A 15,815-nucleotide genomic window follows, 5' to 3' on the forward strand; every position below is an offset into this window, starting at 1 on the left:
GTGCAGGACCAGGCAGCGTTTCATTCTGTGGTACATAGGGTCGCTATGAGTCGGAACCAACTCAATGGCACTTAACAACAACAATAACAGCATTACATTAATTGTACAAAGATATACGATCTAAACTGTTCTTAATAAGTGGAGAGATTTTGTCATTATAGCAACCCAAAGCCTATACTTACTAATTTCTTTTTTTGTCACTTAATAGTTTAGGTGATTTTATCACATATATGTTAATAAATCACAGATTTTTAATAATTTTGGCAGAGTAAACAAGTACTGCTTGAAATATAAATTCTGTATAGAATAAGGGAAAATATGACTTTAAAAATTGCCTTAACTTTACATCTAAGATGTTAGCCGTCAGTGCTTCTGTTGGCTAGTGTTTGATCTGGCTTTTGTATCTGTCTTTATGTTTCTCTTACTATTTAGGTCCCTCAAGACCCATTGAAGTTTTATAAGAAGATTTACTTCTGCCACAGTTGCCAGCTCTATTTGCCTTCTACGGAGTTTTCCATATCGTCCACCTCACAGCGCATCTACCGGTGTCGTCATTGCAATAGCCTTGACAACGAGACTCGAAAACGAGAGTCATTTTTGAAGTACAAATGTTTACTACAGCGGCTCTACTTTTCAGAAGCTGATTATGATGATGATTCTAAAATTGCTTACCTGATGCAGGTATGATTGGGGAGGAGTGCCAGTCATGGGTAAACTGTGTCTCCATCACAGAGCTGTTGTCAAAGGGGTTGGAGTGGAATGACGTGAAGTGCAGTTGAGCACGTTCCTGTATGGGAAACGGTGCCCTTGGTTCCCTAATGTGGACAATGATGCCCTTCCCGAGTTGTATGTAATAGCCGTGTTCTCGGTATTTAAGTACTGTGCTAAGCACCGAGAATACACTAGTGAACAAGAATTTACAGCCTAGAAAAGAAGGCAGACATTAAAAAATACTACAAGTTCTTGTAATAACAAATATATACAGTGTTAGGAAGAGGATGTAGTGGGCACTATGTAAGCATTAAATGGAGAATTAATGTAATCTGAGGGCCAGAACACAGGTCCTCGAGGAAGTGACCTGTAAGATAAAATAAAAGAATGAGTAGGGGTTAATCTGGCCCCCGCGCCGAGAGAAGCACCGCAGACAGTGGGAACGGCGTGCATGAGGACCCACAGACAGAAGTGGGATCGTGCTGTCACAGGAGAGAGGATGTGCTATTTGGGCATTTTGGTTTTTGAGACGGAGGAGATAGAATGGTGTTGAAAAAGATCCAGTGGCAAGGGACAGATGGAAGGCACAGGTAAATCTTGTCAAATTGGATGTAAAGTGCTAAGGTCTCTGGAGAAAATGGGAATCTAACAAAGAAATGCAAGACATGATAAAAACATGGACAAGATGCACATTTTGAATGTAAGTAAAAATATATGAAGCATTGAATTTTAAAATTCTACAGATTTCTTTCCCGTAACAACTGCCGTAGTATTGTATTTTCTAGCATTATGTAGAAGTTAGATTGTGTTAGTTGAGCTTCCTATATTGAATTTCCCATTTCTGAAACATTATAGTAGCTGATGGTGACAAAATTTTAAAAAAAAAAAAAAGCTTTGGTAAGTTGTGTAGGTTTTTGTCCCCTGAATTTATAGAACAGATTCCTGCTTTCCCACCCAAGGCTATGAAAATAATGGTTCTTTTTTTTAATGTTTATATTTTGTGAACTTGCCCCTCTCTGGTGATTCTAAATTTATTTCTGCAGCCCCCATGATAAAAATCCATTTCAAGAGTTTTAGCTAATGTAAGTTAACTTAAAAAAGTTTTAAGTACTTATTTATGCACTTTCCTCTTCTGCTTTCATTAAAATAAGCCTTTTAATGAACCCTGGTGGTGCAGTGGTTTAGTGTTTGGCTGCTAACCAAAAGATCGGCAGTTGAAATCCACCAGCTGCTCCTTGGAAACCCTATGGGGCAGTTCTACTCTGTCCTGTAGGGTCACTATGAGTCGGAATCGACTCTACAGCAGTGGGTTTTTTAAAAATCTTTATCAAATCTTCGGTTTCTTTATTTGTAAAATAGGAATAAAAATCAAAGGATTTTTACACTAGCACTGAGGTACTGATGAATTTTGAAAAGTATTTAATATCATATAAATGTACGGTAAAATTAACATACTGGAAGAAAGAGATATAGCTTATTCCGGGCTAAGTCATGACTGCAGGACTGGTAATATTAGGCCATTTGGACAGAACGAACAGAGATTTGGTGAAAAATAGGGGGCTATGTGGCACTGCTCCATAGGAGAAAGGTGTGGTATTCTGCTTCCATAAAGGTTTACAGCCTTGGAAACCCTATGGGGGCAGTTCTACTCTATCCTATAGGGTCACTATGAGTCGGAATTGACTCAACGACTGAAGGTCCCTGGTGGCACAGACAGATTGCGCTTGACTACTAACCTTAAAGGTTGGTGGTTCGAACCCACCCAGTGGTGCCACAAAAGAAAGACCTGGCGATCTGCCTCCATAAAGATTACAGCCAAGAAAATCGTATTGAGCAGTTCTGCTCTGTCACATGGGGTTGCCATGAGTTGGAATCGACTCCATGGCAGTGGGTTTGATTTTTTTTTTGATGTGTCACTGAAAACCTCATGAATAATATTTTACTTTTTAAAAACTTAACATAATTTATTTCCTCAGCTAATATGATAATCTTAAACGAATTTTATGTTTAGAAGTAAACATAACATTATTTTTCAAACTTGTTTTGACATGCAGCTGCAAGATATTCAGCACCTAGTGGAGAACATCTGGGCGTCCCAGTCAGCTCTCAGTGCTTGGGACGATCTTAATGATCTGGTCATGGTCAGGTGGGAGAAGTCCATGCAGTGGGCCCCCTGGAACTGCATTCTTCTTACCAAAAGTGAAGGCTTTGCTCATCTCAAACTAGCAAGTGTGGAAGAGGTAAGAAAAATGAACTTTCTTTGGGGAATTAGTTTAATCATTGGAGCTATTAGCGATAACTTGCTACCTTTTAATACATGCCATGCATGATTTAAATATTTAAGATGGATTAAGAAGCAGAGAACTCATGGATACCAGTAACAAAATGTGTGATGGTATGCATGGAGGAAATTAAAATTAAAAGGAAGCTAAGACACATAGAAGGTAAAGATAAGAAATTTGAAAGTCTTGTAGGTACCTAAATAAGATACTAAACCGAAAAAAAAAACAGCAAACCAAACCTGTTGCTGTCGAATTGATTCCAACTCACAGCAACCCTATAGGATGGAGTAGAACTGCCCCACAGGCTTTCCAAGGAGTGGCTGGTGGATTCAGACTGCCAACTTTTTGGTTAGCAGGCATAGCTCTTTACCACTGCACCACCAGGGCTCCAAATAAGATACTACTCTCTCCTAATAGCAAGTTCAAGCACAGAGAAGGCGTTAGCTCTGTTATTGCAATATTTTACAATACAATACATTCTTGAGAGGTTTTCTTTCCTAAAATTATTATTTACTTGTTTGATTCTTTATTGTGTTAGGCTCTCACTGAAATCTAAGTTACACGAGGGCAGGGATTTTGTTTAGCTTATTTTCCGCTGTATCTCTAATACCTACAGTAGTGCCTGTCACAGACTAGGGGTTCAATAAATATTTGTTTAATGAATAAATGAATATTACTACTGCATGATATCATGAAACCCAGAATCTGCCCTTTTTTGATTAATCATCACGAGTCTGCCTTAAAGCACACTAAATTATAAATAAATTCTGTTCAGGGTTTTATGCTCTAAATGGCAGCCATGCTGATGGGGTACGGCTCTGAGGCTCCATTTTTCATTTGCTTCTAACTAATCAGGAGTGGGGAAGGCACTACAAAAAGAAATGCCATTCGATTTCAGTAATTTACAAGGAGTAATCTGTAAAGCATTTGGATGAATAGATTCAAGGGGCCCCTGGAGAGTTTCTAGAGAGCTTCATTTAACTAAGCAAGCCTGGGATCCCATGAGCTGATACTGGTTCTCTGCCTTCTGTTGATTAAATTGCTGTCCCTTTAATTCCATGGAAGAGATCAACTAAGGGAAAATAAAGAAGTGACATTAAATATAATAGTTATTTTGAATAGTGCCATTCCATGCCTTTTTTGGGGGGAGGGTGTGGGGGCTGAATGGTGTAAAGGGACAAACAAGTTAAAATTTTAGCTTTTGAATAATTTTTCAGTAGAGTTTTAAGAAGCTAGTTTTAAGAAAAATTTCACTCTAAGGATTGAAAGAAAGGGCAGCAAGAAATTGGAGCTGTGCTAAATATTATATTTAGTAAACTAAGTTGCCTCTAGATATTTGATTACTGGAAACAGCCAATACTAGCAGTATCATTTCATTTAGGACCTTTGGTGAGATTGAAGTTCATCTCTAAAGCTGATATTCCTGGGCTTCTTTATTAATCTGCAAAACTCCCTTTGTATATTTAATCACATTACTACAGTATCAAATTAAATGTTCTCTTCACATGCATTTCCAATTTGAAGATGCTAGTCTTATTGAATCTCCATAAATAGAACTAAGGTTCTAAATCAAGCAAACTTAAAAACATTTGCTTTTATTATGGTTTTGGGCTACTGTAATATTTTAAGTAGTAATATTCAATCTAGTTACAGAAGGGTTTATGACTTGCGGCAAGTTAGAACATTTGTAGAATTCCCTTAATGCACAGAGATTTACTCTCTCAGTAAGTAAAAAACACTCCAAAGTTAAAATAATCTTGACTCCTTGCAATCATGACACAAGTTATAGGAAAAAACACGGCAAAAGACTTCTGTTGTCTGAGCTGTACACGAGGCAGGTAAATCTTCCATAGTGTGCACATTGGCCAAAGTAGAAACAAAAGTGGATGTAAAGTCAGAAGATCTGACCCAGCTGACATGAAACAACTTAGGTAGTAACTATATACATATGTAAGCACTTTAAATTATTTTTGGCTTATTTTATTTTTAATTATCATGGAAACAATTACATCCTAGGTTTAAAAAATACCTGAACGTGATGAAAGGGTATAAAAGTAGAAAATAAAAGTCTCATGATATATACCCATCCTCACTTCTGCTTCCCAGGGGTAACTGCTGTTTCTTAGATACAATTTAATGAAATCCTCCTAGAAATTTTCTATGTGTATGTTAGTATCTATACTCTTTTTCCAGGATTGGTTTTCATATTAAATTGCTGTGCTTTACTTAACAATGGATCTTGGATATCTTTGCTGTCTTTCCATATCATCTTATTCTTTAAAAAAAACCAGTTGCTGTTGAATTGATTCCAACTTATGGTAACCCCATGTGTGTCAGAGTAGAACTATGCTCCACAGGGTTTTCAATGGCTAATTTTTTTGGAAGTAGATCGCCAGACCTTTTTTCAGAAGCCCTTCTGGGTGGACGCAGACCTCCAACCTTTTGCTTAGCAGCTGAGTGTAGTAACCGTTTGCACCACCCAGGAACTCCTCTTATTCTTTAAGAGTTGCTTATGATTCCATGAATGTATGTACCAGAGTATGTTTACCTCACCATTAATGATTGATTTTTGGTTCTATAAAGGTACTTTGAAAATCTATAGTGTTCTACACATGTATAAATTAATATTACGTTATAGAAAGGTGCTAGTTTCCCTTGAATGAAATATAGACTAAGAAGTGGTGGAACAGAGTTTGATTAGCACATAGGACAAGTATTTTGACCTGCTAAATTTGTGAAGTGGAAGCTTTATAATAATCCTAGGAAACTCTTACATAACATTTTATTCAAGACTATCAAATCCTTTTCCCCGGGGCTTTCTTCCGCTTTCAGTTTCACTTTTCGAAGGGCTCTTCAGTGAAGGGATGTCCTACTCTCAGAAAATAAATTTCAGAAGTAGGTACAGGTAGTATTTTTAATCTGGGTGAAAAGAAAGTCTATTAAGATTAATAAACAGAATTAAAAGAACAGTTGCAGTCAAATCGATTCTGACTCATGGTGACCTTATGTGTGTCAGAGTAAACTGTGCTCCATAGAGTTTTCAATGGCTGATTTTACAGAAGTAGATTACCAGACCTTTCTTTCCAGACACTTCTGGGTGGACTTGAACCTCCAACCTTTCAGTTAGCAGGCGCGCACATTAACGTTTGCACCGCCCGGGGACTCCAATAAAGAGAATTAAAAAAAAAAAAACAAAACTCGTTGCCATTGAGTCAATGCTGACTCATAGCGACCCTACAGGACACAGTAGAACTGTCCCATAGGGTTTCCAAGGAGCAGCTGGTGGATTCAAACTGCCAACTTTTTCGTTAGCAGTCTTATCCACTGTACTGCCAGGGCTCCAACAATGAAGAGAATTAAAAAAAAAAAAAAACACAAACCTGTTGCCATCAAGTCGACTCTGACTCATAGTGACCCTATAGGACACAGTAGAACGGCCCCATAGAGTTTCCAAGGAGCAGCTGGTGGATTCAAACTGCCGACCTTTTGGTTAGCAGCCATAGCTCTTAACAACTATGCCACCAGGGTTTCCATAAAGAGAATAGATGTTATCTATTCATTCAATCAGAATCTACTTTTGAATGTCCCAGATACTGTGCTAAATGCTTGGAGAGAAACAAGACAATATAGTGATATAATTCTTCCTTGTTTTTGCTTGTATTTGGATTCAGCTGCAAATAATAGAATAACCAATTTATAGTGACTTCATCAAACAGGGTTTAGTTTTCTCATATAACAAGAAATCCAGAGGCTGACAGTCTGGGGCTAGCGTGGTAGCTCTACAGTGCTGTCAGAAACCCAGGCCTAGTTTTTCCCTCAGCCATGTTTAACATTTGACCTTCATTTTCATGCTGTGGACTCTTAGTGATAAGATAGCTGCCCAATCTCCTGCATTATATCCACCTCCTAAGCGTGAAGAATGGCTAAAGGTGCTTGATAGGCGAGTCTGCTAACCCTCGAAAACCCCTTTAAAGTGCTTTCTTTGAAGCTTCATCTGGTGACTTCCATTTAATGGCCAGAATGTGTCACATGGCTACTCTTAGCTAGAATGAAGGCTAGGCAAACTGGGTACATCCACGCCCTATACAAAATCAGGCCTCTAAATATGGACGGAAGGGAGAATGGATATTGGGTTGGCAACTAGTAGTGTATGCTGCTGTCTTTTGAAAACAGATACTTGTAAGTTGACAGTACCATAACAGAGAAACTACACAGTACTGTTGTAGCTTGGGAGAGACAAGAAGCCTAAAAATGAAGCAAGGAAAAATAAGAATGGAAAGCCCCAAAGATGTGATGGCAAAGGCAGGAAGGTTATTTATCGTTTAGAAGGCACTTACGAGATGGGAATGGGAGGCAGCGAGCAGGCTAACCAAAGGGAAGGTTACATTGTCACAGCAACGATGTGATCTTTATATTTTAGCTCTAGAGATATGGAGGGAAAGACCAATTTTAGAAAAAAAAAATCTTTCAAGCTGCTTGTTGTATCAATGTTGAAATAGATTTAAAGAGAGAACCAAAGGTGGCAAGAACATTCATCCAAAAAATTGACTGAGTATGAGAAAGATCTAGTGTGGACCTTCAAAAAGGTTTCCTTCTCATGGAAGGGATTCTCAAGCAAATCAGTGAAATTCAAGACGAAATAAACTAAGTATCATAATTAAAATACAATAAAAATGTTTACAAGTACAGAGAAAGGAGTGCTTAGTTTGGACTCAGAGAGGTCAGAGGTCAGAGGAAAGTCTTCCAGGTTAAAGCATAAGAGCTAAGCCCTGAAAGATGATAGGTGAAGTGGAAAAACAGTGTATTCAGGGCAGAAATAACTAATGAGCAAAGGCACTGAGGCATGAAAGTGTTGTTTACCTAGCTAAATATATCTATGACATTTAATGGAATTTGATCTTCTTTTCTTCTCAGGGATATGAACCCTTGTTTATTCACAAGATCAAACACAAACATATCCTGGCTAAGAACTATTTTTCTCAGATTCCAGTGCTGGCTTCATTCATACTTGATGATGAAGAAATGGATGAGATCAGGATGAAGTATCGCCCCAAAACATCACCTAAGATTATAGAATCCAAGGGACCCTGTCCTTAGAAGGACCAGGGCTTGTTTGCTTGATGATCAGCATTTTCGTCTGTTGCTAATAGAGTAATACAGAGGTCACAGAACATCGAAATAGAACTTTATCTTTTTATCGATTTTAATTGTTTCTTTTTTGGTTTTGGTAGTATCATAAATTGTTTAAAGAGAAAACATTCCTATATAAATGTTTTATTGTTAGGCAATTAGTGCTAAATTACAATACTATTTTCTTACCGAAACTAATGTTTTAAAGTAAACATTTTATTTTTACATATTTTATATCAAATTTCAAGCCCATTATAGTTAAAATCCCACAGACAAGTGAACAAAAACTAGAGTTTACCTTTAACCCAAGTAATTTACTTCAGATAAAATGTAGTCATGGGAAAATACTCAACACAGATGGGAAGAAACATAGAATTCTCTTTCTTGAAAATCTTTACAAGTGAGATAAAGACTTTAGCTTTCAATAAAGGGATTTGAATCTTTTCTGTTTCTCTTTCACTTTCACCTTCTATTCTTCTTAAAATCCCCGTAAATCTACGGAAAGTATTTATAAACAAGAAAAATAATCTGCATTTCAAGCTGGAAAACAGGGTAAACATTGGAACTATCTTTTATCCCGTGGGAGAAAAACTATCCTTGGCACGATGGTGAAACTCTATTGGAAGAATGAATTTGGGACACCCCTTCACTGTTTCTCTTCTCTCTTCTAAATAGTAAATAACCTTCCTGCCTTTATTATCAAGTAGCAATAGTTCTTATACACACACACACGCACACAAACACACAACGTAATTATATATATGTGTGTGTGTATATATATATACTTTTTTTTCCTCCTAATTCCAATCAACAATTAATGAGGCTATTCAGTTCTCTGAAGTTCAGTGATCAAAAAATTCAATCCAAGTTTTAACATTTGTTCTACAGAAATATTTGCCAACACGTTATCAACACATTTTCTAGGATGTCTGTAAATTTTTTACTTAGCAGAAGTGTGGCATGGCACAGTTGTTCTTAGGGAATTAAACAACATGGAGGGAAGTGCTATAACACTATTGTTATTTTCAGGGTTTCTTAGACAACCTGGACATTCATGGAAATTCTACACAATATAGTACAGATGGGATTAGATTGGGAACCATTCTGCTCACTGATGAACAGGCAACAATTTAACACAGACAAAAATGGGCTTTCACTGGAACGTAAATGACCAGATTTTCACAAGATAGTTCAGGAGAATCCCCTAGCTCTCAGAAGAATGGCTGGGAAAGTTGGAGTGCTGGGGAGGCAGAGAGTGAGGGGGAAATAGCCAGACAGGGACAAATAAAAGACTGTGAGGATTCCTCAACTGTCCCAGAAGTGAAGAAGCTGACTATGGCATTTGCTACAGGAATGGAAGACTTGTAGATTAAAACTGAAAGATGTGGACCAAGAAAAGCAGTTGAATCATATATGAAAAAGGGGTGGTACCTTAATTTAGGGCTAGAGGAGGGAAAACAACTCAACAGGAGAGAGACTTTCCCTCATAAACATCAACTCTCTCAGTTAACTCTTTTCCTATTCTCACTTGAATTATAGTTCTGATTGTACACTGCTATCCAAACATTCCCAGCAGAAGGGGCTAAAATAGGGGTCAGGCTAGAGAGCAGTCAGTAAGGAAAAAGTCTTAACTCCAAACCAGATTGCCACCTACTAGAATCTTCACAGTATCCGCATTCCTCTAGTTCCTGACCAGGTGAACACACCCCCACCCTCACCACCCACACACATACAACTAGTAGCAGACGAAACCATAGAAGATATGTTTCCCTCATTCTCTTTGGGAACTAAATTATTTGGATAGAGGCCTAAACAGTCTATCAAAATAAAGTTTACATCTCAGTACTGAAAGAAGACAAAAGCTGATAGGGAAAAGTCACCAGATAATTAAAGATTCAAAAATTTTTTTTAAAAAAAGGGACCCTTCTAAGGAATCAGAACAAATATTCCCAAATGAAGTAGCCTAATTCTAAAAAATCAAAAACAAACAAACAACAACAAAAAAAAAAAACACCTCAGACTTTTTTTTTTTTTCTTTTTTAGCTTCTCAAACAGGTTATGTGCATTCACTATTTCTTTAACTCATGCTTTCGGTATCATATCCAAGAATCTAGTGCCAGAAACAAAGTCCTGAAGATTTACCCCTATGTAGGAGAAAACATTTTTTAAAGTTTCTTAGTTGATATTAATATGACATTTGCTAGCTCCTTTCATTTTTTTTGGAAAGAAAAAGTGATATTGGGAAAAATTGCTAGCACATAAAATATGCAATTGCTGAATTAAAAAAAAAACACATTGGTGACAATGAAAAGCAAATTTGGTACTTGAAAGCTCAGTCAGGGAATAGGTAAATTAGCTGGATAATTTACCAGAACTCAGAGGAAAAGGATAAAGAAAGGAAGATGAGCAAAAGTAATAATTCTAACAGCTTTACTGTACCTATGCTAGGAATAACACAAGCCTTGAATGGAGCAGAAGAGGAGAAACAATTATCAAAGAAAGATTTTCAGCCACTTTCCCTAAGCTGACAAGAGACTTGAATCCTCAGCTGCATAAAGGTTCTACCAAGTACTGGGAAAAATTAATAAAAAGAGACGCACCTAGACACAACCTTGTGACATTTCTGAATTTCTCAAAAATAATGGACAAATTCTATAAACATTCAAGTTGGAGGAAAAAAGCCACAAGGAAAAGAAAAAAAATCAATAACAGCAACATAGATTTTCCTTCCCCAGCACTAAGTGCCAGAAAACAGGAAGGGAGGAAAATGACCATTGAAAGATTGCAAATGTAAAGGGGAAAAAAATAAACTAAGAATTTTACCCCAGACAAACTTTCTTATGTGTGAAGACAACCGAAAGGCATCTGTCATCAGTCTATGTGTCCCCATGCTGTATCCCAACTGACCTCAAAACCACGGAGTAAGATATGGGCATGATGTTGTATCCGAGAAATAGCAGTGAGCAACCTCAAGATCCTCTCTACATGACCATCATTTGTTTGGTTCTGAAGCAATGTAACAATAAACAATAATTCCTCAAATAAAAATGTATACTGTAAAATATAAAACAATAATCTGAATCTAAAATATCCTGGTAATTCCAACAAAATGTCTGCTGTAGGAGGGTGCAGGAAAATAAAAATTCATTGAATCTTTATAAGGAGCTGGGGGGAGCCAATAGATACGTAGGTGGAAAAGCAGATATTTAAGTATATTCAAACATTTGGTTAAAAACTTTAAAGGCAACCAGTAGTAAAATAAACGTGGAATTTTAAGCTCCACATTTCTGAAGAAAAAAAAAAAGAACAACAAAAAGCTTGAGAACTATCACAAAAGAAAGGATTTTTTTTAGGTTAACAGGAAGGAAGAAGGTTACCAGAGAAACATATAAGATGTAGGACACCCAGTGGCACTTACTGTTGGGGAAGTTTTGCTAACACCTCTGAGGGTAGCTGAATACCCAGTGGTACTCACTGGTGAGTTTTGCCAGCACCCTAGTGAGCAGCTTCCCAGTGTATCTTGCCGGCAATCTGGTGGGTCGTTTTCTGCTTGCCAGCCCCAGCTTGAGGCACCACGGTGAACTTCTCTGCCATATCTCCCCCTCCCCAACAAGATCCGAGTCTCAGCCTCAGGTGGGGCCCCCTTCCAAGTGTGCTCCTTTTTAGGATGATCTGCCTCCATCTTTAGAGCTAGTCGCTGCTCGCAATATCTGTCGTTCTTATATTCTTTAGAGTTCTCATTTCCCCATGATAGCTAATCCCTTGTTACTAGTTGAGAATATATTGAATTTTCCCTGTTCAAATTACTGTGTTGTTTTTGTGTCCTGACTGGACCCTCATTGACGCAAAAGGGAACGTTGAAATTTCCTCTCTGAGGTGAGAGACCATTTGTTGCACCTTGCATCACCACCACAAAGAAAGAGGCACAATGCTTAGTGGGCTTCTTGGATCCTGGAGTCTATGTGTGCCATGTTTGGATATGCTGCGCTGACCCACTTATTGAGTAACATTTAAGGCTGACAGTTTTGAGCGAAGTAAAGGAATTGCAGCCGTGAAAACTTTCCTGACACTTGGACCATATGACTCAGTACTCAATAACGCTGGACATATCTGTGGAAGAGAAAGATGTTGTAAACAGCCTCTGATAAGCTCCAGTAGAGAATAGTAACTCAGATGCCTAAGGTACTGGAGTGCCCTAAACCATGTCCTTTTCTACCAACAAGTGTTCTCCTGGTCTTCTGTTGGGCTCTGGTAGACACTGAGCACCTAAAACCATGATTCACTAAGTGACTCTTTACTCATAATGCCAATAATAAAACTGTGTTATCAGATGCACCCAGATCACAAGGTTGAACATGCATAATATCATTCCATTGGAATGGTATATACAAGAATCTCTAGAAGGTCTGGAAGTTATAAGTAAACTGCAAGAAGTAGGTATCTCATACTTGCATGGTATGTGCTTCTACTGCCTTTAACTTATACCCCTTGACTCATAACTATGGTCTTATGGAGATTTCACTATGACCACTTAAATAACAGAAAAAATAGTGAACTGGTTTACAGAAAAATCTACATACCATACTGTCTGTCAATACATGATCTGGCTTACAGAATGGTTTGCACACCATGCTGGCCACTGTATTATAGCTCCACTTGGGATACCCATGAAAGACCATTAAAGATAATTCTCCCCGTGGGCAGAATTTCAGGTGGTACATCTTATTATCCAGTTTATGAAATGGGAGATGGCTGGTGGTATGGAGCTACAGAGATCCATGGGTAGCATTGCTAAAAGGTTGATGAAATGTAGACAGACTTAGAATAATATTAGAAAATTTGTGATAGGTGTTCTGGGGGATGCAGGTGCATAGACCTGCCCTATGTAAGTGCCCTCCAGATGACAGCCACTGCAGAGGAGGCTATCAATAATCAAATGGGCATGATAATTCCTCCTGTGGATCCCTAGCCTTCCTGGTGCTTGCTCTGTGGGGCCATTTGCAAAGTGACTCTGACAGCATGGATGGAGCTTACCCATGGGTTCAACAACAGGTATTTTTCCTCACCAATGCTGATTTGGCTACCACCACAGCTAAGTGTATAAACTATCAACAGCACAGGCCAATACCAAACCACAAGATGGTAATATTTCCCAGGGGGATCAGCTGGCCATCTAGTAGACTATATTGGACACTTTTCATCATGGAGTGAGCTGTAATTTGTCTTCATGAATACACATCTTTAATATGCATATGATTTATCTTCCCTGCTTAGTGTTTCAGTCCACACAATCGTTCATGGAATTACAAAAAGCCTTAGTCATCTCTGTGGTGTCATATATCATATTGCCTTCAACCAAGGAACTCATGTTACAGAGATGGAATGAGACAACGGGTTCATGCTCACAGAATTCACTGGTCTGAACCATATCCCCTATCACTCAGAAGTATCTGACTTGATAAAACCCTGGAATGGCCTACTGAAGGCACAGTTATGGTACCATGTGGGTGACAACACTCGGAGAGATTAGAGATCTGTCCTACAGGATACAGTACATGCCTTAAATAAATAATTAGTAAGTGGTGCTGTCTCCCTCACAGCCAGAAAGCATAGGTTGGGAAACAATGGGTAGAGCTGGTCAATAGATATTGCCGTCTCTTCTTCATCTAGAATGCACAGGATTGGAAACAAAAGGAAGATATTATACCACTTAACCTACTTAAGGTGTCCTGGTGGTGCAGTGGTTTAAAGCTTGGCTGCTAACCAAAAGGGCAGCAGTTCGAATCCACCAGCCACTCCTTGGAAACCCTTTGGGGGAGTTCTAGTCTGTCCTGTAGGGTCACTCTGAGTTGGAATCGACTTGATGGCAATGGGTTTGGTTTTTTTGTTTGTTTGTTTTGTTTGTTTTTAACCTACTTAAGAAATTATCATTTCTCATCTCTTCAATTTTGGACTCAATGGATTTGGAAGTCTTGACACCCAAAGGGGGAATTCCTACAGGGAATACACTAATATTTCCACTGAATTGGAATCTGAGATTCACAAAGAAATACCTTAGAGAGTTCAAATGGTTTAGTAAATGTGAGTCTTCCTAAATAAATAGGCCATAATTTCTATTTTTCCACAGGTTAAGAGCCATCAATAGTTGGTTGAGGAAGAACATTTTCCATATTTTTGTTATAAGGTTACTTTATTCTATCACAAGTTAGAGTGTCTGGCAATTCCGAATGATATCCCAAGCAGTATGTATGCTAGTGTGCCGTATTAGATCCAATACACACACAGTGTTGTTTTACTGGATCGAAGAGCTATCATGGGAAGGATAATGTCTCATTCCATAATGGGCGTTATAAAACATCATTTCAAACTCCAAAAACTATCGCACATTACATTTTGTACAACAGTAATTTTAAAAGTGAGACTGAGTTTCAGAGGGAGACCTGAAAAAGAGTTTTGGTTAAGAAAATAAGGTACCGGATGCTCTCGGTTTGGAGAGAATTTTGATAGTCCTCTTACCGCTGACCCTTTTGTAGATAGTGGCTGCAACAATGGGCTCAAGCATAGTGCATAACAACCATTGTGAGGATGGTGCAGGACTGGGCAGTGGTTGTCATACATAGAGTCTCTATGAGTCGGAACCGACTCAACGGCACCTAACAACAACAACTTACCAACTTAACACACTATAAAATCTCAAAAACACTTATTATATTACACACATCAAATACACGTGAAAAGATAGATTAAAATATTATCCATGAATATCAATGGTTAAAACAGGTACCTATACTCAAGTTTCAGTCTTGATGATTTAGGAGGAAATATTTCCATTACAGTCCCCATTGTTACACATTCATGTAATCAGGGAAGGAAAATATATACTAAACTATGAACCTCTTAAATATGAACAATTATGACCATGAGAGAGAAGCAATGACTGCTTTTCATAGTATCTTGTAGACTGCTGTTACAAGATATTTATGAAACAAACTGAACTTGAATTTCGTCTCTCCCTCCCGCATACAATGCAGAATTAAATCACAATCCCAACATATACACAGTAAGAGTGATGGTTCTCACATTCTAGAGAGTTTACATTTTTACCTTGTGTCAAATCTAAAATTAAGAGCATATCAAAACAGAATTCAGAAATGTTTAATCATTGCTAACTCAAGTGAATGGGTGTGAAGACGAATTTGGGGGATGAAGAAACAAATCGATCTTGAACAGTGTTAAAAAAAAGTTTTGCACAAGTCAGAAGTCTATATTTTTCTGACTCTTCAGTAAAGTAATTTACTGGAGTTTGAGATTTCTTCTCAATACTAGAATTCTAAATTGCATTAGGTACAAGAACAAGTAATAGAAAAAGGAGATTGAATTATTTTTTCCCAACAGCTCTTCAAATTGTTATCATTTGTCCTTATAAACCCATCCCTCTTTGATAATATGCATTTTCACATACTGTTTTTTCCTCCTAATATATTTTTTTGCTACCTTCACTCCTCAGTTTCCACTTATTCCAAGCCTATGCGTTGAACAAGGTCAGCCCAACTATACCTCATTCATTCATTTACTTGACATATATTTACTGAGCTTAGTATGTACTGGCCATTGTGTTTTGGGGCAACAATGTTGAATAAATGCTATCCATGCCCTCAAGGAACCCATGTAGCAAACATACAAATAATTGCA

At 37.9% G+C, this 15,815-nt stretch overlaps 1 protein-coding gene across 1 annotated transcript in view; it reads left to right on the forward strand.

Annotated features, from left to right (window-relative positions):
• The window catches only part of IQUB (IQ motif and ubiquitin domain containing), a 60,795-nt gene extending 52,705 nt beyond the window's left edge, over positions 1-8,090 (forward strand). The window contains exons 10-12 of the mRNA XM_004386553.1: positions 433-681; positions 2,766-2,951; positions 7,908-8,090. Of these exons, the coding sequence (XP_004386610.1) occupies positions 433-681; positions 2,766-2,951; positions 7,908-8,090 (618 nt within the window). The remainder of the gene's footprint in view (positions 1-432; positions 682-2,765; positions 2,952-7,907) is intronic.
• Positions 8,091-15,815: the final 7,725 nt, after the last annotated feature.

This window comes from Trichechus manatus, unplaced genomic scaffold (genome assembly GCF_000243295.1).
Source record: "Trichechus manatus latirostris isolate Lorelei unplaced genomic scaffold, TriManLat1.0 scaffold00167, whole genome shotgun sequence".
NCBI classification, from domain to species: Eukaryota; Metazoa; Chordata; class Mammalia; order Sirenia; family Trichechidae; genus Trichechus; species Trichechus manatus.